This window comes from Myotis lucifugus, unplaced genomic scaffold (assembly GCF_000147115.1).
Source record: "Myotis lucifugus unplaced genomic scaffold, Myoluc2.0 scaffold_121, whole genome shotgun sequence".
Classification (NCBI taxonomy): Eukaryota; Metazoa; Chordata; class Mammalia; order Chiroptera; family Vespertilionidae; genus Myotis; species Myotis lucifugus.
Window position 1 is genome coordinate 3,049,885 of NW_005871169.1, and position 26,973 is coordinate 3,076,857.

Genomic DNA, 26,973 nt, shown 5'->3' on the forward strand with positions numbered 1-26,973 from the left:
TCACCAGTTTATCAGTGCTGCTCACATGCAGAGCTAGGGAGGTGCCACCACCTCCGTCCGAGCACCCCGGGCCTCTGCCCTTACAGGCGCTGACCACCTTGGAAGGACAGTAATTTTTCTGTCTTGAGATCTTTTCCAGTTTAAAATTTCCAACTCCACCCATCCCAAGAGCTCATAGGCCCAGACAGGCAGACCTGGAATATTACATTGGAAAATGCAATATTAGGTTTATTAATATTGAGCAATGGTGTGTTTCTCTGCCCGCAGCACAGGGCATTGTGAGAGTAGACAGGCGGCAGGCCTGGTGGGGACTCCCTGGACCCAGGGGACAGAGCTCTTCATAGGTGGACCCTGGGAGAAGAAGCCTGCCTCCTGCTCGAACCTGGTCCCCATCCTCTGGGAAGCAGGCAAGAGAAGGCTCCCTTCAGCATGTATGGAAGGCTTAGCGTGAAGGAGCACAGTGACTGATTCTGCCTGAATTTCCCCAAGCTCCTCCACTTGCCTTTGTTTATTAATAAATACAGTGCAACTAATGTTCCCATCTGGCAGCTCACAGAGAGGGGCATCAAAATGAAGTAGTGGTTATAGCTCCTAAATACTAATGAAGGTGAGATCCACTTGGCATGGTAGAAAGGTGGGTCTTTACTTTAGAGTTCTTAATTAAGAATTGCCAAGTGACTAATATTAATTAGGAAGCCAGCTGTATCCTTCAGTTCTGTGGTATATTTCTTCTTAGGAACCTTTGAAGGGAGTAATTCTGAGCCTCTTTTAATCAATCAGCCATGAGCAATTATCTATTAAGTATACTCTGTCTGTGGGGCCAGGCCATGTGGACAGAGATTTATAAGGTACAGTCTCTGCCTTCAGAGGAGCGTGCACCAGCAGAGCAGTGTTTCAGGACAGTGAAGCGTAAGCAGCTTTTTATCATAGGGGCTGGGTGAGGAGTGTGGCGGTGCAGTGGGAGGGAGCTCTTTCACACTCCACAGGTGCCTTCTCTCTGCCAGGGTCACAGGGGCCCGCCAGTGTAAGTGATGGGAAGGTCTGTAGCCGTAGGTGTGGTGGGTGGACGAAGGCTGAGGGCCACCCAGCAGACTGGAAAGTTGGAGTTCCAAAGAAGGAATAAGGATCATGGGCTGAAATAGTGGGGATGACTAGAATGGGCTGCGAAGAGAGAGGGACAAGATTTTCAATGGATAACGAGCCCTGGGCAGCCCTCAGAGGTGGAAGGAAAGGGAGCAAGCCAGTCGGCCAGAAAGGGAAGGAATGGGCAGTGCTGGTACTCACCCCAGCTCTTCAGAGCCCAGCCTCTCCCCAGCTGTTGGGTGATGGTTCTGTTGGTGCTGTTCATGCCTCCACACATGTACTTTCTAATATGGCAGTGTTCCCTCAATGTTTTCATGCTGGACACAGTGCAGTGGCCATGTACTAATACACTTTTAAATTCCATCTGCATTATTAACACATTTTCAATCACTTTCTTTAGTCTAGATGTTCAGCAGTACCGTATATAAAACCCATGATTGTAGTGTTTTCCAGTTTCCTACCATGGCCAATCTCAAGCTGCCAGTATGATGGCACTGGGCATGGAGTTGGGAATAGCAGTACATACATCCGTTTATTCTATTTCTAGTGCACTGATTCAGTAGCTGCAAATAACCTCAAGAGCATAGAAAAGAATAAGATGTATAAGCATAAGGAAGTGAGAAGTTTTGTTTTTTGAGACAGGTTAATGTATGTTAATGTATGTATAATTGATTCAAAATAATCTGCACATACTTAAAGTGTGATTTTTTTAAAAATCCTCAAATGTGGCCTCCTGCAGGGATTGAGTGCCCTGAGCTGGAGGGTGGGGGGAGTGGCAGGGCAGTGGCAGGATCATGGACTCATACTCTCGGGTCTTAGAATGAGGGGCTTTATAAGAAGCACTTCAGTACCTCTGTCCATATCCCTGTGTTCTAAGTCTCTTGACATTGATACATTAATATCCATTGAATTCTAGTTTCTTGAACCCCTAGCAACTGAAGATGGATTATATGAAGATGAAGTTGTAATATACTTACTTTTGACTTTGCCTGGCGAGTGTTAATTTTAGCAGGGGTTTTGTCTGTGTGTGTGTGTGTGTGTGTGTGTGTGTGTGTTTCAATCTCAAATTGCAGGTCAGTTTGTAATTCTCTCTTTTACTTTTTAATTCAATATGTACACATTTATTTATTTTATTTATTATTTTTTAATTTATCTTTATTGTTGAAAGTATTACAGATGTCCCCTTTATTTTTGTTTTTCTGCATTGACCCCCTCCACTCCGCGCCCGCCCCTCCCAAGCCTTCACCACACTGTTGTCTGTGTCCATGGGCTATGCATATATGCATATAAATTTCCCAGTTAATATCTCCCCACCCACCCCCGCCTTCCCTCTGAAATTCATAAATCTCTCTTCATTTCATCCTTAGAAGCACAGATGGCTGAGTTGTATCTGGGAGTGAGTGCTGTAGGTCTTCTCCTGCAGGGGTCCTGAACCCAGAAATCTGCAGCCCTCCATGCTCCCTCACACTCTCTGGGTAGCTTTTCCTTCAGATGACCTAGGAGAGCTGCAGGCTGAGAACCCCTAAGTGCGAGCCCAGCCGTGCTTCTTCACAAGTTTGTTCTCTGTAGACTTGGACTCAGCTTAGGGAGCAGTTTGATGTGCACGTCTCTCTGTAAGCTCTGCCGCTGACCTCTTTCTTCTCCCATCTGTTCTACTAGTGCTAATTTCCTTCAGGTTGCGCGTGTGCGTGTGCGTGTGCGTGTGCGTGTGCGTGTGTGTGTGTGTGTACAGCCTCCAGCCTTGGTTTATAAACAGCCGTTTTCACTAAATCGCCACATCCAGAACAAGCTTTTTTCCCAAATAAAAGACTTTTCACTGAGGGCTTTCTGGACCCCTACCTGCTGCTGCTTTGGTGAAGTCCCGATCAGCTGCCCTGCTTGGAATGCTGCCCTAATTCTGTGGCTCTGAAATCTTGTTATTATTACAGACAGTTTCCTTCAGAGAAGAAGCAGCCTTGGAACTAGTGGATCCCTGCTTTTCTCTTTGTTTTGTAACTTGGAGAATTTTACTAACTTGGTGTCACCTTCTTCCTCAGGTTGAATCTGTTAAATAGCTACATATGAGCGGGATCTATACAGAAAACAAAAGAAGTACAGAAACACTGTTCTTGGAGAGCGATTTTGCCATATCCAAAAACCACTGTGTTGTTATAAGGTTTAATGTTTTTCCTGAAATCAGTTCACATCTTTAAATTAATTTTTAAAAGAAACTATATTGCACTTGAGAAAAATACGTACGTAGAATTAAAATGTAAAGTTTGCATCACTCACCTCACTGAACACCTCTGAGAAATATGCTTGGGGGAGATGGTATATCAAAGGGCCGGGTGGGGTGGGGGAAGCAGCCATTTATCCCTTGCTTTAATATTCAAGTTTAATTTCACTTGGTAGTTTTTATACCGGGATTTTTCAGCCTCAGCACTGTTGACCTTTTGGAGCAGACAGTTCTTTGTTGGAGACTATCCTATGCGTCATAGGATGTTAAGCAGCATCCTTGGCCTGTAACCACTACATGCCAGTGGCACACCCCCAGTGTGACAACCACAGGTGTGTCTAGACATTGCCAATCGGGCCCCTGGTGGAGGGCAGATCTGCCTGGTTGACAGCCATTGTGTAATACACAAGTCATTATGTTGCTTTTACTACTGTGGTGGTTGTCTTGAATTGTTACTTTAGTAAGTGTGCATATTTAAAATACACTGCAGCGTTTGAGACCCTGATTGATAGCATTCTTGTGACCATGCGTGTAACTCCCCGGTTTTAGGAAAATGGAAGTGGCCTTGGCCGCTCTCTCCTGAGACTGCCTTGGGCACACTTTGTCCCTTCCCTATTGAGATGAGTTGCCTCTGCCCACTATTTGTCAGTTCCCAAAGGACTCCTTGGTGAATGAAAGACTGATCTTCCTGGCATGTTTCTAGCTTATATGCAGATATGCTTCATTTTAAGAAAATTCAATGTCAAGTGACTTTATTCACTATTTACATCAATGGAGGCCTGCATTCTTGTGCGATACTACTTTAAATGTATTATCTTTTTTACTTTTACAGAAGTCCTTTTTTATTTCCTGTGAGAAAAACTAAGCTTAGATAGGTTAAGTGGCTTGCCCAAAGCCACAGTGCTGAAGTTACTTTTCCATTAAAGGGGATACTGGAAGCTATGTGTCCCCCACAAAGAAATGTTTACATTAATGATGAGATACAGCATGGACTCACAGGTACCCTGTCAGTAATTTGTTTATGATTATGTGGTAGATACCGATGCTGTACTTTTGTTTAAAATCATAAACCTATTATAAAATTATAAACTATGATAATTACTGCTTAAAAAATACTTTGGATGTAAACTTGAAAGAAATTTACTGAGATACTAGTAAAAGTTATGTTTAAGTAGAAGACATCTGACTTTCTAAATGGGTTGAAGTATGTTTCTATTTCTTTAAAAAGTGAAATTTTTAAGTTAAAAACAAAGGAACATATAGTTCAAATTACTGCTAAAGTTTCCTTTTCTTATGATTCTAGCTAAGAAATGTGTATTTTCTGCACATGTACAAATGTTCATGCGTCTGTATGTTTGGGGTCAACATTCTTTCAGAGTTGATTTAATTTTTGCTTTATCTCTGGCCAGCTACCTCTGTTGACAGAAAGAAACTCGGGATATTTCGATGGGGTACCCAGCCAAAATAATATGCACTGATGGACAAGGCAGTGGGTCTGCTCCCTCTGTTCTTGGTGGTTGGTTTGTTTGTTTGTTTTGTTAATCCTCACCCAAGGATTTTTTCCCATTGATTCCTAAAGAGAGTAGAAGGGAGCGGGAGAGGGAGGGAGGGAGGGAGGGAGGGAGAGAGAGAGAGAGAGAGAGAGATCAACATGCGACACATCGATTGATTGCCTACCACATGCGCCATGACAGGGCCAGGGATTGAACCTGCACCCTCAGCACATGCCGTTGACCAGGAATCAACCCGAGACCCAATGCTCTGACCACTGATCCACACAGGCCAGGGCTGTTTGTTTCCTCTGGGGTGAGACTAAGCCTTACCTACTGAAAAGCAGGGCAAGGTTGGTTCCCTCCTAGTGACAGCCATTGTTCATGTTGCTGTCACAGAGGGGTAATGATAGTAGGCCATGTTGTCATCAAATGGATGAGACTGAAGTGCACCCATGGTGTGCTCCGTTATGTCAGCCAAATAGACACTTGTTGTCCTGCAGGATTCATAGTACATTTTTTTTAAAACTGCATGGGTGTTATCGCACATTGTATTTTTATTTAAACTTCTTCCCTCAAGGTCTTTCCATTCATTTTTAATTTCTTAGTACTTCATAATTGACAGATGTGCTTTGAGTGGAGTATCTGGGTAACAATCATGAACTTTGTTTTCAAGACTTGCTAAGTATCTTCCCTTTAGTCCTCACAACCATTGTGTTGGTGATAGGGAGAATGCCCATTTCATATGTGAGTAAGGTGGGGCTCAGACAGGGTAACAGTCCCCACCTCTGTGGCTCTATATGGTGGAATATTCCACAGTGATTCCTTCTGAACATGGGGTAAGTCAGTTCCATTTTAGGGAGCTTTCTTTTAGGTGTGTATAGTTCTTCTTAAATGCTATCTGTTTCTTCACTTAATATCTGCTAAAAGTTTGTAATGCTTTTTGCTTATTGACTGTTTCCATGTACACCTAAATTGAAATTGAGATTTTGGTTAAATAATTGCCCTAGCCGGTTTGGCTCAGTGGATAGAGCATCGGCCTGCAGACTGAAGGGTCCCAGGTTCAATTCCAACCAAGGGTATATGCCTGGGTTGTGGGCTCTATCCCTATTAGGGGGCGTGCAGGAGGCAGCCGATCAATGATTCTCTCATCATTGATGTTTCTCTCTCTCTCTCTCCCTCTCCCTTCCTCTCTGAAATCAATAAACAAATATATTAAAAAAATAATTGCTCAGCAGGATTATTTCCCTTAAGTACAGGAGGACATGATTTATTAATGTTGTCCCTGTTCGTAATGGGAGGGTGCATACAGCTCATCTCAACTTTAAAGGAACTCTCACCCATAGTTGGAACTCTTTTTTTTTTCTGGACTTGATTCTATGCCTACCCTCCCCATAACCACTCAATTTCCAAGAAATATCACCTGGTGTGAGGTTGTTTTATATATGTTTGCATACATGCGGTCCTCACACCCATAGATAGATATTCTTCTGCACTCACCAAAGCATTGTGTCCTGACTGGAAAAAGTTTTTAAAATGTTGTTTTTAAAGAGCTGTAGGCGTTTTAATAACAGTTTCTTCTCAGCTTTTCTCTGATGTGCCTCAGAAGAAACGTACAGTAACAGAATATGGCATTACTGCAGCTTGCCTGTCTGAATAGACTTCAGGCCATCGAGCTAGATTTCCCTGAAAAGGGAGCATTCCTAGCCACGTACCCACTAAAGAGACACCCAGGGTGGCAAGCCCAGACCTTTGGTGCCTGCAGGTGTCATTTTCTTATTCTCACTATTTGAGATTATTCTCCAGCACCATGGCAAACAGGACCAGAGCTCATGGCCTTAATGGAAAGGAACACTGCCCAGTATCCAGTGGGTGTGGACTGAAACCTCAGGCCCAGACAGAGTGTAAAGTTGGCATGTCGGTGGCCAAGCGTCCAGCCCGTGTGGTCTCCGAGCCTTTGTGCTGGTGGCCTGAGGCGTCGCAGTGACGTGGTCTCGCCAGGGACTCACAACCTGCTTATAAGCAGTTCCAAGTGCTTGAAGCACAGAGGCATATGGACATTTCACTCTCAGGCTGAATATGCAACATCAAAATGAATTTTCACATTGGGTTTTTTAAAATGGGAAAAATTCCAGCTTTTTCTCACTGGTGTGCCTTTTGGAGTTAGCGCCCTTCAGAGCAGCTGGAGAGGGACTGACTGTAATGTAAGCAGAGTGGCGTTTGCAAGTGAGAGCTGTATGAGAGGATGATTTTGGAAACACTGCTCTGGGTGTCGAATTGAACAAAGAGTCATTACTGAGGGAAAAAATAACCAGAAACACATTGTTAATACTCTCTCGGATTTGGGCCTGGAGAGCCATACTGTGAAATGAGGGGAAGATAAATAGAGAGAAAAACAGCAAATTAAGAGGACAAATAACCTGGGGGAAGGTGGGGTGCCCACTGGCGTTGGCAGAGAACATATAACCAGCATCTGACGCATTTCCTTAAGATTCAGTGTGTTTGCAAATTGCTCCGTTGCATCTTACAGAATCTAATCTGAGCAACGAAGAGCTGACTAGTGAACATAGTTGGTTGAATTCCCTCAGTACTCCTGAAATATAACAGAGCAAGGAACAGTATAATGAAAAATAACAGAGAGAGTAGCTAGGGGCTTAACTTATGATCAGTGTTCATTACAACAAATGACACTCACTGCAGAGTTACCATAAAGATTATTGACTCTTATGTAATGTGGTTCCCATCTGAATAGATTCGGGAACAGCTTAGCATGTGAATGGGAGAGCTGAAGCAAGAGGAGGATGGAAGATGCACTCAATGTCCTTACTCGTTTGTTCAATTAGTACTAGTGAGCTGCCCATTCAGAACCCTGGACAGAGCAAAGGCTGGCCCTTCTTCCACAGGACTGCGTGGTCGTCTTGGGCATTGACCAGCATGTGATATGAAGACCAGGCTCGGAAAGTGACTAAACTTTTTAAAAATTTATTTTACAATTATAGTTGACATTCAATACTATCTTAGTTTCAGGCATACAACATAGTGATTAGACATTTTTATGTACTTCACGAAGTTATCAATTAGATACGGAAAGTGACTAAACTTGTTGATAGCTTTATATCCAAGCTTTATATCCATCTTATGTTCTCTGCCATTTTTTGTTTCTCTCAAGCATACATGTTACAACATTTAAAAAATATCTCTTTGGGAAGAAACTATCATTTATGTGATTTCATCCTCCTAATGACTCTATGAAGTATATACTATTATTAACAGTCCCATTATCCAGATGAAAAAGTATGCTCAGAGAGGTTTAGTTCACCAGGTTTATTTAGCTGCAAATTATTATAGATGAACTGCAAACTAGGTCTCTCCAGCAGTCTGCCAGACATTCCACGTAGGTGCTGAGCATAGAAAGAGAGTTATGTGTGTTCTCTCTCTCTCTCTCTCTCTCTCTCTCTCTCTCTCTCTCTCTCTCTCTCTCTCAGCTGGATTTTGAAATCAGGCAAATTGGAGCTTAGACCTTTACTTTTCCATTTGAGATGAGATTCTGCAAAGTGGCTGAGTGACTTAACCTCTCTTGCCAGTGGTTGTAATGAAAAAGAAAGTTTATGTTTAATGTATGGCTAGAATGATTTCCTCATTCAGTCCTCCCAACTGTAAGCAGTGTAGGCCTGATTATTATACCCATTTTACAGGTTGAAAAACTGAGGCTTATAGGAGCCCAGGCTGCACAGCCAGTGTTCAGGAGTCATATGAGCCTTGCTCACTGTGGGCAGTTTGTAAGTCAGATCTGCAAAATGGCCTTCAGAAGAGAGGCTCCCCAGTAATGTTAGCCACAGGTGAGGGTGGTGGCCCGCAGTGACTTGAGAGATGCAAGCACAGGGGACCCCAGTGAGGCTAATGGGTGAGGGGCTGTGTTGTTGCAGGGAAAGGAGCAGTGGCATTTGGGAACAAGTCAGCATTTGTCAAAAGAATAATGAAGGCATCTGTGGGAGTTCAACAGTGGATGGGTCTTTGGATCTTCCCTTCCTTTAGTTTTCAGTTTCATATTTCTGAGTTTTATGGGGGAAAAAATATCTTGAGAAGGACTGGGGAATTTAAAAATAATGTTACCTCAACATAGCCAACAGGCTTAATATATGTCCCCCATCTCTCCTGAGCACCTCGTTCTCTCCTTTGTAAAAGCCTCGTGGCTGCCCTAGCCGGTTTGGCTCGGTGGGTAGAGTGTCAACCTGCAGACTGAAGGGTCCCAGGTTCGATTCCAGTCACGGCACATGCCCGGGTTGCAGGTTTGGTCCCCAGTAGGGGCCATGCAGGAGGCAGCCAATCAATGATTCTCTTTCATCATTGATGTTTCTATCTCTCTCTCCCTCTTCCTTCCTCTCTGAAATTAATAAAAATTATATTTTTAAAAAAGCCTTGTGGCCACCTGCAGTGAGATTCTGTAGACCTCCCTACAGCCCACCGCCCACACTCTGGCCCATCAGTTGGAGATGGACAGGGGACGGAGCAGGAGAGGGTGGAGTACCAGAGTCCAGATTTAGTATTTGCCACTTTAGAAGGAGCAGAGCTGAGTGACAGCGTCTGGCTTGCCTGGAAAATGGCAAATCTTATTAATGCGCTCAGCCTATAGCTGCTGCTTCTTGGACCCCTCCTAGCATAAGCCTCTGGAATGTGTACTCTGGCCAATGTCAAGCTGAGCGTTTTTGGCTTTTGTAGGTGTGTTTGTTTTCTTGCTTTTGGGAAAGAGAGGGACTGACTATACTTTCCTCCAACCAAGCAGTGTACATGGGCTTTAGGACTCGTTTGTATTGGCCTAAAGACCTTCCCAGGTTCATACTCAGAACTATTATAAACAATTAAAGATATTGGAAGGACCTCTAGATAAGTGAGATTACTTTTTTAAAAAATTATGTGGTATATATATTCATCCTTCCTTTCCCTAAAGCACTAAAAGTAACCATGTGCCAAGAAAGGGTCCCTCAGCTTTCAAAAAGAAGGTGGCTCCATCCCACCAGACTCCGATGTCCTCAGTCTGTGTTGTGCAGAACGGTGACTATGCTGACCTGTGGCTCCTGGATTCTACTTTGTCTGATTGGGATGTGCCTTAAGAGTAAAATACTCACCAGATTTCAAAGATACTTAGTACCAAAAAATCATTACATGTATATGACATACTTAACAAATCATTCATCTTTATTTTTTTTTAAATATATTTTATTGATTTTTTACAGAGAGGAAGGGAGAGAGATAGAGAGTTAGAAACATCGATGAGAGAGAAACATCGACCAGCTGCCTCTTGCACATCTCCCACTGGGGATGTGCCCGCAACCCAGGTACATGCCCTTGACCGGAATCGAACCTGGGACCTTTCAGTCCGCAGGCCGACGCTCTATCCACTGAGCCAAACCGGTTTCGGCTCATCTTTAAATTGAGGATACAGTTGATCATTAATTGTTTATATTGATTACATGTTGAAATGATCATATTTTGGATATACTGGGTTAAATAAAATATATTATTAAAGTTCATTTTATCTGTGTCATTTTACTTTTTAAATGTGGCTACTAGAAAATGTAAAGTTATATTTATAAATCTCATATTTTGGACAGAGATATTCTATAGCTAAGATTTTTAAAAATAGCTTTTTTGAAATATTTATGAGGGGGAAATTAACTCGCTGTAAATATTCAACATAGCAAGAACTACTCCCTAATAAGAGGGGCTTGTTTTACTATTCTCTGGAAAATATGTTGGGCAGAAATCTTCTTGGTTATAATAGCTATTTAGGGAGAATATTTTTCCATGAGAACATAGGTGAGCTTGAGTCCATTATTGCAGAACATGGTTTGTTAACATTTGAAAGAACTACTTTGCATGTGTTTCCTCTGTGATTTCTCACCCAGGCGTTGTTGTATCAGCCACCTCATGACCACACCCACTGGATGTACTAGAAACCATTGCCAAGGGCAGGCCCAGGCAGTATTCCATGGGTGCTCTGGTCGTCTGGCACCTCCACCTCATGCTTTGACTTTCACCTTACTCTCACCATCTGTGTTTAGATGCTCTAACACCTTCCAGGAGTGTTTTGTGGGTGAGATTCCTAGATGAAACACTTGAGATTCTTGGATGAAAAGGTCTGTTGTGACAAGCGTTAGCTCTTCTCTCCCCACCCACAGCCACAGTTGTGCTCTGAGTTGACAAGGTCTCTGGGGAGCATCAAATAACTAAGGCTTGAGTCCTGAGAAAGAGTCAGACCCTCCACTTGCTGCATTCCCAGGGTCCCCACCCAGATTTACTGCTGATGCATAGAATCTTCTAGGATGTCGTTTTTACATCAGGCATAAACCACGAGCATCTTAGTTTTTAACCTGTTTTCACTCGAAGACCATACGTTTCTGGGACTCTTAAAAATCTGATTTTTAAAAACTAGGCGGAAATGGATGGCATAGCTAAACATTTGCTGAATATATCAGGGTTAAAAGTATTTTTTTAATCCTTAATTCCTTTTGGAGTATATTTTTCCACAAAATTCAAAAACATGAAAGTGAAACTAAAGGGAGGATGGGATCCAAAGACTTGAGCTCTCACAGATGTCTTCTCCATGATTCTTTTGACAACTGTTGGCTTGTTCCCAAATACCACTTTGTTCCTTTGCCCATGAAAACCTCATTCCTCCCATTCTGCCAGTCTCTCCTTACCATTGGCCAGTATTTCAATGATTGGGATCAGGATTGGAGGCATAGCACAAATCAACTTCATATGTCATGTCCCAGGTATGGGGTTTGGGCACTTCAGAGAGAGCCCAGCTGATGCGAGGGAGTTTGCTCTGCCGGAAAATAAGAGGTCATGCATGAATTTTACCTGTAGCTGCTTCTTCCTGACATTCACCTGGTGAGAGTCTTCTGGTCAGAGCACCAGAGAAGTCCATCTGTAGGTAGATGGATGCATTCTCGGTTTTGTTTACTAAGTTTATTTTATTTTTTTAATCTCTTTCCTCTGTCTGTGAGTGAAATGTGACTCTCCACATAGAAAACCAGTGGAGAAGGGGGAGGGGCAAATGATACAGTGCTGTCTAAAATCTCAGGTATTATGCCATAATCTGACCAGAACATACAAAGAACCTTAGAGATGTGAGCCCTGAAGGTTTCAGTTAACATGATTTTGCTTAAGGCTAAATGAGCTGATAAACATAGAGTTGTATAATTTTTGTATGTAAAGTGTTCAAGTTCCGCTCAAATGCCCAGCTCTGACCAGGTTAGTGCTGTAAGTGGGTGCAGTCTGATACAGCACCCAGTCAGTGTGTGAGGGCAAGAGGCGGCCTGCGTGCTAGACTGTTACCACCTATGTAAGTCCACATGCCCCATTTTCTGACTAGGGAAATGCAGATTGTGGATTAATTCCAAAGAGTCTCATTCGGTGTTATTTGCCCTGCACTCTGGAACCTGCAGGCTTGTACGTAAAGAGATGTTTAACTTTCTACTAACTTAACCATGAGTCACCTGCCATGGTCAAATCATCAGGTCTCCTGGACTGAGGGAAACTGTGAGGGAACTGTGGTCGGTCCCAGGAACAGAGTCTAAATTGTTAGCCACAAACAAGAGGAAGAAGAGGACAATGAGTAATACCTCTATATTTTACCATTTGTCCTGATCTGCAAAAGAAAAGGAAAGAAAAGGAAAAGCCTTCTCTGTTTAGACACTGTCATTTCTAGTTCAGTGACACTAACTCTGTATTTGTGACATCATTGCTATCTAGAGCCACAGAACAAATATGCACCCCACAGGGTTTCTTTGATTCATGTGACATTGTGTAAGGTTTAAATGAGTTAATATATAGAAAACTCCACAGAGGCTGCATGTGCAAATGCTACAGTATAGTCAGTGCTGCAGGAGTTTTGCTACCGTGATCACTAGCTTAAAAATGTTAGAGGTTGTGAACAACCTAGAGCCATTCATGAAGGAACCATGTGTGAGCAGAAAGACTCATATATCCATAATAAAAATTGATTCTGATTTTTAACTTGTCCAAAGGAAAAGAAAAAACCCACTGGTTTTATGATGTTCATTTTAACGTAATTCTCTGTTATAAGCAATTATTATCTTCAGCTAGTTCTTACTAATCACACATATGATGAACACTCAACAAAAGCCCATTGTACCTTAAAGGAATTTAATGGAAACCCTGGTCACAATACTGTGAAAGAGAACCTCCATGAGAGGATGACTGGCTGGGCTCCCAGTGGCCTCACTAAATGGTGCCAAGATCCATTTACTCCATCCCCAGCCCTACCTTTAGCCTCCCAGACTCAGAACCCTTGCAGTAACTGAGGAAAACACATAAGAAACTGACGTAGGAACCAGACTAGAGCAGCCCCTTGGCCTGCACAGCACACATTCTTTCAGTAGACAGCTCTAAATGTGAAAGGGATATATAATCAATTGATGAGCACGGAATTGGGATATTGGGAAATGTTCCTTGGCTAAGATATTCTCTCAATTTACCAGTAAATATTTATTAGGTGGGCTAGTGTGTGGCAGGTACTGGAGAAACAAAATGATTAAGATAGTCCTGTTTCAGAGGCACTAATGACACTCACATAGTTGGATATTTCCATTACATCATACAGTCATTCATTCAGTCAACAATCATTTATTGTGTGCCTATGGCATAGCAGTCACAGAGGATACTAAATAAGGCAGGCAAAGTTCCTACTCTCTTGGGAGATAGGAAACAAGTGATCATATAAACAAAATAATTATATTGTGACTACTTGTGTGAAGGAAATACATATGGTTAAAGATAGATAGTGTGGGCAAAAAAGACCTCTCTTAGGAATTCATACTGGAAGCAGAACTATATTTTAAAAACTCTTGGGAGACTTTAAGGGAAAAATTGATAGCCTTACAGTCATAGTGGGGGACTTGAGCAGCCCACTGACATCACTCAATATATCTTGAGGAAAAAAATCAGCAAGGAAACAGTGACCCTAAATGACACACTAGATCAGCTGGATTTAATTGATATTTACAGAACATTTTCATCCCAGAGCAGCAGAATATACATTCTTCTCAAGTGCACATAGAACACTCCCAAAGATAGACTATATGTTAGGGCAAGGAGATTGAAATCATATCAAGCATCTTCTTGTATCACAATGGCACGAAACTAGAAAGCAACTACAACAAAAAACATTCAAGCACATGGAGGCTAAATAGCATGTTATTAAACAATAAATGGATTTCCAATGAGATCAAGGAAGAAATCAAAAACTTCCAGGAAACAATTGAAAATGAACACACAACAAACCAAAATCCATGAAACACAGCAAAAGTAATCCTGAAAGGGAAGTTCATAGCATTACAAGCCTACCTAGAGAAACAAAAATCTCAAATAAACAATCTAACTCTACATCTAAAAGAATTAGAAAGAGCCCAGTCGGCAGGGCTCAGTGGTTGAGCATCGACCTATGAACCAGGAGGTCTCAGTTTGATTCTCAGTCAGGGCTCGATCCCCAGTGGAGAGTGTGCAGGAGGCAGCTGATCAATTATTCTCTCTCATCATTGATCTCTCTCTCTCTCTCCCTCTCCCTTCCTCTCTGAAAACAATAAAAATTAAAAAAGAAAGAGAATGACAAGAAAAACCCAGAGTAAGTAGAAGGAAGGAAATAATAAAGATCAGAGTGGAAATAAATGGCATAGAGACTAAAAAACAATACAAAAGATCAATGAAACCAAGAACTGGTTCTTTGAAAAGCTAAACAAGATTGATGAACATTTAGCCAGACTTATCAAGAAACAAAGAGAGAGGACCCAAATAAATAAAATCAGAAATGAAAGCAGTGAAGTAAAAACTGACATCACATAAGAATTATGAAAAAAATATTATGAACAATTAGATTCCAACAAACTGTACAAGATGGATGGAATGGACAAATTCCTAGAAACATAGAATATTTCAAAACTCAATCAGGAAGAATCAGAAAATGTAAATAGGCTATTAACAAATAATGAAATTGATGTAATAATAATAATAAAACTCCCAGTAAACAAAATTCCCAGTACAGATGGCTTCACAGTGAAGTTTAACCAAACATTTAAAGAAAAACTAATACCTGTCCTCAAATTATTGCAAAAAATTCAAGAAGAGGGAAGACTTCCAAGTTCTTTTTATGAGGCCTGCATTGTCCTAATTCCAAAACCAGGTAAAGACACTACAAAGAAAGAGAATTACAGGCCAATATCCCTGATGAACATTATATTAGCAAATTGGATCCAGCAAAACATTAAAATGATCATACACTACGACCAAATTGGATTTATTTCTAGGATGCCATGTTGGTTCGATATTTGCAAATCAATAATCATGATACATCACATAAACAAAATAAAGAATAAAAATCACATGATCATAACAATAGACAAAAAAGGCATTCGATAAAATCCAGCATCCAATTATGATAAAAACTCAGCAAAGTGAGAATAGGGATCATACCTCAATTTAATAAAGGCCATATATGACAAACGTATAGCCAACATCATAATCAACGGACAAAAACAACATGTGTTTCCCTTAAGATCAGGAACAAGACAGGGATGATCACTTTCACCACTCTCATTCAACTTCATACTGGAAGCCCTAGCCACAGCGATCAGACAAGAAGAAAAAATAAAAGGCATATGAATTGGAAAGGAGGAATAAACTTGTCATTATTTACAGATGACATAATATTGTGCAGAGAAAAACCTTAAAGACTCCACTAAAAATCTATTTAATAAATGAATTTAGCAATGTAGCAGGATACAAAATTAACACCTGGAAATCGATGGCATTTTTATACAACAATAATGAATCCTCAGAAAGAGAAACTAAAAAAAAAAAAATTCCATTTACCATTGCAACAAAAACAATAAGATACCTGTTAATAAACTTAACCAAGGAGGTAAAAGACCTGCACTTAGAAACCTATAGGACATTGAAAAAGGAAACAGGAGGATACAAACAAGTGGAAGCATATACCATGTTCATGGGTTAGAAGAATTAACATCATTAAAATGTCCATACTACCCAAAGCAATCTATATATTTACTGCATTTCCTATTAAAATACCAATGGTATACTTCACAGATCTAGAACAAATACTCCAAAAGTTTATATGGAGCCAAAAATGTCCGAATAGCCACAGCAATCTTGAGAAAGAAGAACAAAGTTGGAGGAATCTTAATACCAAATGTTAAACTATACTACAATGCCATTGTAATCAAAACTGCCTGGTACTGGCATAAGAACAAACATATAGATCAATGGAACAGAACAGAGACCCCAGAAATTGCCCCACACCATTATGGTCAATTAATATTTTACAAAGGAGGCAAGAACATACAGTGGAGTAAAAACAGTTTCTTCAACAAATAATGATGGTAAAATTGGACAGATACATACAAAAAGTTGAAACTAGACCACCAACTTATACCATACACAAGAATAAACTCAAAATGGATTAAAGACTTAAATGTAAGTCATGAAACCATAAAAATTCTAGAAGCAAACATAGGCAGTACAATCTCAGACATCTCATATAGCAGGATTTTCACTGATGCATCTGCTAGGGCAAGAAAAACAAGGGAAAGAATAAACAAATGGGACTACATCAAACTAAAATGATTCCTACAGCAAAGGAAACTATCATCAAAATAAAAAGGAAACCCAATATATTTCCATAACATACAAAGAATTCATACAACTCAACACTAGGAAAACAAACACTTCAATTACAATATGGGCAAAGGATCTGAATAGACACTTCTCCAAAGTGGACATACACATGGCCAATAGGCATATGAAAAATTGCTCAACATCACTATTCATCTTAGAGATACAAATTAAAACTATAATGAGGTATCACCTTATACCTGTCAGAGTGGCTACTATTAATAAATCTACAAACAATAAGTGATGGCAAGGATGTGGAGAAAAGGGTACCCTAGTACAGTGCTGATGGGAATGTAGATTGGTGCAACCACTGTGGAAAGTAGTATGGAGTTTCCTCAAAAAATTAAAAATGGAACTGCCTTTTGCCCCAGTGATCCCTCATCTGAGAATATAACCTAAGAATCCTGAAACGCCAATCAGAAAGAATGTATGCACCCCCTATGTTCATAGCAGTGTTATTTTACAATAGCTAAGATCTGCAAGCAGCCCAAGTGCCCATCAGCAGATGAGTGGATAAAAAAGCCGTGGTACATTTACACAATGGAAAGTATATGACTGTGAAAAAGAAGGAGGTCTTACCCTTTCAACAGCATGGATGGATCAGGAGATCATTATGCTAAGCAAAATAAGCCAGTGAGAGAAAGACAAATATCACACAATCTCACTTATATGTGGAATCCAATAAACAAAATAAGCTGACGAACAAAATAGGTCCAGAGGCATAGATGCGTGGAAAAAAACTGGCAGATGTCAGAGGGAAGGGGTGTGGGAGGGTGGGAGGGGGGATGGGAGGAGATTAACCAGTGAACTTATGTGCATATATTCATAGCCCATGGACACAGACAATAGGTGAAGGCCTGTGGTAGGTTGGGGGCTGGGACATCTGTAATACTATCAACAATAAATAAAACAAATAAAAAGAATAAATAAATATATTGAAATTTTGAGTAGTGCCTCACACTTACCCTGACTGTTGTAATCTCTCCAGCCAAGTATGTATTGGCAGAATGTGAAATTTAAAGTGGGTTATGTGATATGGACAAAAGCAGTAATTTGTAATTATATAGTATTAACATCCAGCTATCCATATTAAAAGGACCTATTAGGTATTTATTATTTAGCTTTTAGAGACAGATTCAAGTTAGTGAATTTTAAAGTAGTAGTTTTTTGTTTTGTTTTAGGAATCATTTTGAAGGATGTATGCAAATATAAAATTGTTTTTCTTTCTCACATTTATGAATAGGTTTGTATATCTGTGTATTATAAACACATAGAAACATGCAGTTGGATCTTTTTATAAAAATCTCTACAGTTGCAAGTACTAGATTACTAGTAATTCTTTTTATAAATAATATTATTTAATCTCCAGATATGAAATCTATTAAGGAGGTAACTTATTTGGGAACTTAAACAATCCATTAGACTTGTTTTCTTTTTCCTTTTGGTTTATTCTGGAATTGCAACATTTAGCATTTTGCAGTTTAATTTAAAAGGATTACCTATTTTCTTAAATGCTTAAGCGGGAAGCAAGGTGCAGTTATTGATTTTTCTCTGCATGTATTCCGTGGAAGCTGTATTTGCTCCTTCCCCAGGGACCATACCTCTGAACTGCATGCTTGCTGGTGACAGCTCAGACCTCTGATACATAACCAAAGACCTTGCCTAATATCCTTGCAACTGCTCAGGGAATTTTTATTAAGTAAAAGCGTCATTAAAGTAGACAGGATGATGAAGTTTAATGAGCATCTTTTGTGCATGAGATTGTTAGTTTTGGTCTGCCAGAATCCTTGTTTCTGTCCTTCAGTGGGGCAGATAGCGAGTCTAGAATATATGGCATATTTTAAAATCTTTATATTTTATATTTTTGTGTAGCTTAACATCTGTTCTAAGCCAGCTGTTATATGTTTTTTGGCTATTTATATAGATGCCATTGGCACTGTATGTTTATGCTTCTTTTTTATACTGTGTGTTGGTTATAATGTGAATGTGAAAGACACATATTACCGTTAGTGAATTACATGGAACCATCACTTGGAGGTTTGATCTCCAAAAACCATTGCTTTTTGAATTAATGAGACTTCTCATGAGAATATGCTAACTGTTAATATTTTTTTCTTTAAGACTCAGCAGTTTATGTGCTAAGGTTCTGTCACCAGCCCCTCATAGCTTCTAGATGGAATAAAGTTATTTCAAATGCTTATTAATAATCTCGGCTTCCCACTCTGTCCGCAGATTTATTTGTGGAGATTTTAAATTTAGCACCCTACCATAAGATTACAGAGTATAAACAAAATTATTTCTCTTCATCATTGTCACTGGCCATATACTTAGACTTGAAAATTGGTTCTTTTCCTGGTCTGTGTAAGGACTTTCCATGGAAACCACTAAAACAGCATGAGGGAGGCAGATGACGTGAGCACATGACTTAAGAACAGCATATTGTTCCTCTCACATACCTGGCATTCTGAAACACAATATTTACCTAGCACACATGTGCTCCTAGCAGTGCCTGAGTATACAGAATACATTAGAAGTGAAGTCAGCTTTCAAGAAAGTGGACAGCTTATTAGGAAGACAAAACTGAGAAATCCACAAAGTTGGGAAACAAGATAACTTAGTGAATCAAGAGTTTGATCTTTGGGAGTGATTGCCTGGGTTTGATCAGGGCCTAAACTTGCTACACCTCGGTTTCCTCATTTGAAAAATGAAGACAATAAAGCCTCCACGTCGTTGGATTGCTGTGACAGTGAATGTTGAACAAATGGTAGCCATATTTTAATGTGTCCCTGTAAAGGCACTCTACTGATACTTCGAAATAGCAAGCCAGGAGCAGGAATCATCAAGGACTTAATGGTGAAAACCTGATAAATCCCACAGAAATCGGGGTACAGGGGAAGTGGAGGAGGCTGTGGAATGCCTAAAAATATGAATGAGATCTGAATTACAGAAAAGACTCAGACAGGCATTCCAAGAAATAGTGACACAGATCAGCAAAAAAAAGGACCAAAAGGCGTGCAGGCGGGCAGGAAAGCCAATCCCAGGCCTCAAGTTGATTTAGCACTTCTGTATTTTTCACAGCATTTCAGTGAACTGAAGCAAGTCTGATGGCCAGATACACCTGAAAGGCAGACGTGCAGATACTCCCATATGCCAGCTAAGATAATAGATATTCTGGAAAGAGATGCAACTCTAGGTTACTCAACTAATATGTGGCAGAACTCGCACTCAGTCCCTCTCTCCTACACTCCACGCTGCCTGCCTCCAGACCAGCCTTACTATACGCAGGTGTGTTAGTGAACAGAGATGAGGTTGGGTAAGTTAAGTGTGTCGTGGCATGTTCTGTGGTGGCTGTATGCCATATACCAGGCTGGGTACTTGATCCCATGGGCAGGGGCTGCTGTTTTTCATGAGTAAACTAAGGAGAGATTATTCTGTCACTTGTGTGTAGGACACATTAGAGGAGGGAATGGATTAGCATCAGGGAGACAAAAAAGGGACCCATTATAATAATCCAGTGGCCATGTGATAGGGACCTGGATTAGGATAGGAGGAAAAGAATGGATAAGATCATTGGGTGATGAAAGTAAGAATACGCACCATAAAGCGACTAATTAATCCACTGAGTTATGAATCTTTTGAGAAGCTAATGAGAACTGTTCCCCTTCTGCTGAAAAATTCAGCTTTGCTTGGAGTTTCAGATACTTTCCTGGTCCCAGGCTAAGAATGTCTTTTGTAGAGGAAGTGTCAGTCAAACTTGACTCATGTGGTGACGGGGAAAAGAAGCAGACGTCAAAATGACTTCAGTGGTGACTTCAGTTTTGACCCTGAAGGTCTGGAGACATAGAGGGACAGACTGGAAGTTGGGGTAGAGACCTGTTATATGCTTTGTTTGTGTTTTAGAGCAACTTGTCCAGGTGGGAACAGGGCACAGCAGGGGTTGGAGGTGGCGGGGACTTGGAGGGCTGCTGCTCAGAAATAATAGTTGAAGCTATAAAATTAGATGGTTGTTCCAGGGAAGAGAACACAAAGAGATAAATGCAGAAACCCGAAAATCAAAGTGTCCAGAGAGAGAATAGCAGCCAGGATAGTGCATTGCAACCAAGGAGGCAATTTTGAAGAAGGAATGAGGTGGTCCACTCTGGTCTTCATTGCTGCAGCCAAGAAGGGATTGAGGGTCCACAAGAGACCCTCGGATCCAACAGAAATGATAAGACATGCAGATTTTTTTCTAATGAAGATACACATAGTAAATAAAATGTACCTATCAATAATAGAAAAGCATGCTTACCATCCTGCTTAATATAATAATTGTTTGCAAAATGTATTCTGATTTTGGCATGCTGGAATTTTCTCCTGTGCAGTCTTAGATGTACACAGGCAGAGTGTTCAGTTGCATGGAGCTTCAAGTGGCCAGTGTGCAGGCTGCTTGCACAGGATGCCTCAGAAGGGATCGGGCTGGTGACCCCAGCAGTCCCTGAATCACTTCGGGATGATTCCTCTAATGCTGGTCTTTGGCAAGGAGTCTTCAGGTCACTGCTCAGGGCAGGGCCCATCCCAAAGGGACGAATGGAGAGCCCTCAGGGCCTAGTGGTACTGGCTCGCTCATGACCCACCACTAGGGCATGCACACACATATTGCCTTCCGTATTCTCTTCAGCCTCAGGAGCCTGTTCATCAGACCCTTGAGCGTAATGGACCCTTTCCTGTCGTTTTAGATTGTTCTTTTTTGGCTTCTTTTCTCCTCCTTAATCATCTCCCAGTGATCATCTAGAAACCTCAGATTTCAGGGGAGAGATTTTCTAAGACTGTGTCATAGGTTCTCTTCATTTTCTTGGTTAAAGAGTTTGCCCACTGGCGGCAGCTGCCACAGTGGTGACCTTGAGCCAGGCTCCCTTTGCCAACATTCTCAAGCTGGCATGGCCGATTTCATTGCCCACCAGAATCCCCACTGAGAAGGGATCGATGGCAAAGCAAGTGGCATTCCTGGCTGTGCTCTGTGCATGAGGCAGTGGCTGAGAAGTGGAAGGAACTGGCCATCTTGGCCTGAGTCATGGACCTTCATGAGAAGTTAAAGTAGCGTAGCAGCCTGGAACACCTGTTGCGTGCCTGAATAGACAAGACCTTGTCCATGTCTGAGTTAATCTTCTCCAAAGCTTTGTGAGATAGCTGCAAATTTTTATCCTCATTTTGCAAGTGGCAAGTTAGTCACATCGTTCAGAGCCAGGCAGGGTGTGGGGAGGAGAGGTAAGTGAAGACTGGGACTGTTCCCCGGGGACCCTCAGGGCAGGCGGGACAGTCCATCTGAGCAGAGTGCGGAGGCGATGTGCTAGTCTGGGAAGTGCCTTGTGCCAGGGTCTGAAGGATGGTTGGAATTTCCCAGGTGGAGGAGGCAACTGTAGTCACCAAGGCCCTAAGGGAAAAAGTACTTCACAAGAGGAGGATATGGGTAATCAGGACAAAAATCCACCCCAAAGGCTGTGGGCTATTTTAACTAATCATGTCTTTTCTATATTTTATGAAGCTTTGACATATGGAGGTCTTGCTGGCTGGGGAGAGGCTGCCCTTCCCAGGGCTAGTTAACTCCTAGAGACAGCAGCCAGCATGCCTGCAGGTATGCCTTTCACATACAAACCAACCACTCCAAAGCCCGTACCCCCAGCCACCCCCTTTATCTAAAGTACACGCACCAAGACAACATTTCCCCTCTTCCCCGAATCGGACAACTAGACCATCCCTGTGGCCCAGAGGCCACTGAAATTATTCAAACTCGCCCATTCTAAACTCTCTCAAACCTGCCTACTCTACCTCACCCATTCCTTTCCAGGCCCTGCTCTCTCCTACACTCCTTCCGTCTCCTGACCGACCCTCGTACTTCCCCACGTGGCCCTGCATGGTGTGGCATATCCCCCTCCTCTCAGGAACTGCATATAAGAAAACTTCTTTCAGTAGCATTGACCTCTCTGTGTCATCACTCAGTGACCCTCTATAAATTAAACTCAGATGCATTCAAAACATGAGCCGTGAGTGTTAGCTTCAGAGAATGGAGGCAGCCGGACCATCGAGTCTAACTACAGTAAAGAGGGGACAGTTTGCCCGCCTGTTCCCCTTCTTCTGGTAGAAACAGTACCCATTACTCCGTTGGGTACACTTTGAGTCTTTTCTGAAATGTAGTTTTTCACTTTCCCTTCTTTTCGGTGCTACCTCAGACAGTTTCTATTTTTTTCTGCATAAATTAAGCAGCATCTCCCTGGTAGGCTGCCCTGTGTATGGCCCAGAGGGTTTCACTTACTGTATGAGTTCCCTATTGCTGCTGTAACAAGTGGCCATGAACTTGGCATCTGAAAACAAAACAAATGTATTATCTTATAGTTCTAGAGGTCAGAAGTCTGAAATCAAGGCGTCTACAAGGTGCTTCCTCTGGAGGCTCTAGGGGAGAAGACATTTCCTTGCCTTTCTAGCTTCTGGAAGCCACCTACATTCATTGGGTAGGAGCCCCTTCCTCCATCCTCAAAACCAGGAGGGTCACAGGCTCAAATATCTCTCTGACCTTGACCCTCCTGCCTCCCTCTAGGACTCTTGCCATTCCCTTGGGCCCGCCTGGAAAATCCAGGTTAATTTTTCCAGCTCCAGATCCTTAACTTCATCACCTCTGCAAAGTCTCTTTTGCAATGTAATACATTCCCAGGTTTCAGGGATTAGAATGTGGACGTTTGGGGGCCATTATTCTGACTACCACACTTCCCAGATGGAGGCCCCAGGACTAATCACTGGTAGGGCCAGGAATGGAGTCTGAGGCTCTGGACCCTGAGACGCTTGTCCTTATTGCTCTGCCACAGTGACGTCTCCACGTGGGACTGGCCGCTTAGTAAAGCGGTGACTTGCATCTGCCCACAAAGCTGGAGGAGTGAAAGGATCACGCAGAGAAGGGAGGGCAGTGTCATCCCGGCTCTGCGGTGACTCACCCAGGAAGTGGGGCGCTGCATTTAGCTCTGCCGTGGTTGCTTTCTTCAAAGGGGATTAAGACCTTTCTTCCAGAGATGCTTGGGGATTTGCATTGATAGAAAACACCTTGTTATTTTTTTTTTTCAGAGGAAAAATCCCTTAAGAAGTAAAGTAATCATATAATTATCTATATTTAAGCTCTCTGACTGTAACCCCACGTCGGTCCTATTTTTCAACAGGCATTTGCTGGCCACTTGCAATAGGCTTGTCCTGGTGCTGGCTCTTCTAACCACAGCCACCCTGCGAGGAAAACCATGTCATTTGTTTTTTACATATGGAGAAACCGAGACACTGAGAGTGAGAGACGCTAATCATTTGACCAGAGTCAACAACTAGGGGGTGACAAAACTCGGATTTAAACATCAGGTTCAGCACTGCTGTGCACCTGGCCCTTCATAGTGACTTGCTGTGAAGCCCCAGGAAGTTCAGGCACAAAGTGGGGTCTGCATAGAAAAAGGCAGGAATGGAAACTTTGAAACATTCCAGTTCCTTCGTAAAAAGGGGAGCCTTGCTGAGTCCCGAGAGCTTTTGCATCCTCTTCTGAAATGACTTTGCTAGATGACCGCTGTCAGGGTCCAGGTAACCCCCACACCTCTGGGAAGCCTTCCAGGCCTACGAGGCAGGACATGGTATAGCAGGCCCTTAGCAAATCTTGCTTCTCCTTCCTCCCACCTCATTTTTGTCATTACCACTTTCTAGCACCTAAGTGCCCTGCATTTCCAAGTGAGGCACCGTGGCATTGTATTTATGCAGATTTTTGTAACTTTTAAAGTTTGATGTTGTCTGTGAGTAAGAACATGTATCCTTTTTTCCCTTATGGGGATTAGGACTCAGAAAGTAGAGGAGAGCTACATGAAGCTGTAAGAAAGCTGGATAACTGACGATCCTGGGGCCATGTGGATGCACAGAGTAGACTCAGATCTTTTCTTTGTGCCCAATGAGAGGAGCCTAGAGACCAGAAGCCTCCCTCCCGGCACATCACACTGAGCTCCAAGCCCCTGAGCTTGAGGAGGTCAGGCTGGTAGTCCATAAGTATGCTTCAGAGACCGTGTGATCAAGGACTGTAATCAACAAGTCTACTTTGGCTCAGGGTTTCCTCTCCATGTCAGATGCACCTGGGAGGGATGCTGGAGGGATGAGAGAAGGGGGTGTGCAGGTCCCCCCCTCCCCCAAATAATGCAGGATAATATTCCTATCTCAAGATCTTTATTTAATCACCTCTGCAGAATCCCTTTTGCCATATAAGGTGGCAATCATAGGTTCCGGGGATTGGGACAGGGACAGCCCTGGGTTGAGGTGGCCATGTCAGTGAAGCTGGACTGGCGGGACTTGCCTCTTTGCCTAAACCAGTGGTTCTACATCTGGGATCCAGGGCCCCTGGTGTCCATGATGTAGACTTCAGGGAAACCTGGCATTTGTGAAGTGTGAGGGGAAGGGCAAACATGGGCTTAAGGATCTGTTTTTCTTGGTAGCAGAGTCTCTTGAGGAAGGAGGAGTTTTTCCTGTAGAAGTTCAGGGTGGCCCCCTGTTGGCCTGGGTAGGCCTGGGCCTCTCCATTAGATTTAGCAAAAAGTCTAAGCACTTGCAGAAGTTGAAAGCTAATTTGCAGGCTCAAATGTTACCTGTCCAGGACATGTCGTACCTCTTTGACCCAACAGATGGCCCTCTGCTGCACCTGGCGAGCATCCCACACCTGGCTGGGTGTACGCGCTCCACACGCTCCAGCTTCTGGTCTGTCCCCCGCCAGCTCCAGGCTCTGCATTCTGAGCTTCAAATCACTGTCGGTCTTTAGACCACTTTTAAGGAGATGCTTGGAAACTTCTGGAAAAGACAGAATACAGGATCACCTATCAAAACCCTAGTGGCCAGCTTTCCCTAAGCACTGGATCAGTTGTCCAACTTTGTGTGCCAGGTCCACCCCTCAGCTGGCCCACCGGTGTCATCGAGAGATACATACATGCCAAGTAGTGCTGCACTGTGCGCTGGTGAAATGTGAGTGTCAGGGAGGGCATCGCTTCCTTGAACGGGCCTTAGGACAAGGAAAAACTTGCATATGGAGGTCAGTCTTTGTGTCATCCCTCTTCAGTTGGCACAAGTCAGCTGCAACAAGCAGAGTCAGGCAATGCCTCTCCTCCTGAGGCTGGACACCTGCCGGGCTCCTGGGGACACAGTTATATCAGTCAGGGGAGTTGAGGTTGAGCTGTATTATTTTAGGGTGGCTTTTAATTCAGTTTAATCAGAATCACTCATAAATTATCAATTAATTACTATCTGCTGTTCATTTCAATCCTCTCAGCCACAGAGCTAGCTTGCTCTGCGACGAATGCCATCGCCGTAATTGCAGGGTGCTCTGTCAACATTTAATCAGCAGTACTTATTAAGGCGACACTGATGTGTGGTCGCCACCCCAGCACTATCCATCAGGCCTGAGCAGCCAGCGCGGGCTCGGACACCATTGCTCTCTGTCACATTATCCAGCCCCCGAGCTTTCGGCCAGGCAGGATGCTCACTTTTCACTAAATGGATACTCTGTCTCTCCAGTTCTACCCAATTTTTGTCATTGTCTACTTAAACACTCACAGCCTTCGGAGATTCTGTCTGGAATGTCCGGGCTAAGCATTATCAGTTCTCACAGGCCTGTGTCTCTCCTCCATCAGTGTTTTTGCACCCCGCCAATGACTGTGAAATTCCAGAACTGGACCTCCTGGAGTGCTGTGTGTGTGTGTGTGTGTGTGTGTGTGTGTGTGTGAGAGAGAGAGAGAGAGAGAGAGAGAGAGAGAGAGAGAGAGAGAGAGAGAGAGAATGAATTTTTAGTTCTTAAATACAGTGAATGACCCAGAGAAAGCAGTTTGGTTTTTTATTTTTTGGCTTAGTGAGTATTCCTGGAGATGAATCTGTTGTTTAAAGCTCTACTAGTACAAGCATGTCTTGTATTAGGAAGGGAGATCTCACTGTTTCTCTCTTTCTTTTCAGTCTCTACGGCAGACACATGCAGGCAAATCCAGAACCACCGAAGAAAAATAATGACAAATCGAAAAAGATCAGCCGGAAACCCCTGACAGCCAAGAATAAGTAAGGGGTTTGCATGACCTGGACTTCTGGTCTCTTTTTTCATTATTGCTTCTGTTCTCTCTTGCTCTGTCCCACAAACAAATACAGTTAACCCCTGAACAACACTGGTTTGAACTGAATGGGTCCACTTATTCATGGAATTTCTTCCATAAATACTGTAAATGTATTTTTTCTTCCTTATGATTTTTCTTAATGAGACTTTTCCTCTAACTTTATTATAACAATACAGTATGTAATACATATAACATATAGAATATGTGTTAAACTGTTTATGTGATTGGTAAGGCTTCTGGTCAAAAGTAGGCTATTAGTATTAAATTTGGGGCGAGTCAAAAGTTATATGTGGCCCTAGCCCTGTGGCTGGCAAACTGTGGCTCACGAGCCCCTTAAGTGTGGCTC

The 26,973-nt window shown here is 42.4% G+C and overlaps 1 protein-coding gene across 1 annotated transcript in view; it reads left to right on the forward strand.

The window, feature by feature from the left end:
- RSU1 (Ras suppressor protein 1) overlaps positions 1–26,678 on the forward strand; it is a 185,031-nt gene extending 158,353 nt beyond the window's left edge. The window contains exon 9 of the mRNA XM_006093734.3: positions 26,476–26,678. Within this exon, the coding sequence (XP_006093796.1) occupies positions 26,476–26,578 (103 nt within the window). The 3' untranslated portion in view covers positions 26,579–26,678. The remainder of the gene's footprint in view (positions 1–26,475) is intronic.
- The last annotated feature ends 295 nt before the right edge of the window (positions 26,679–26,973 follow it).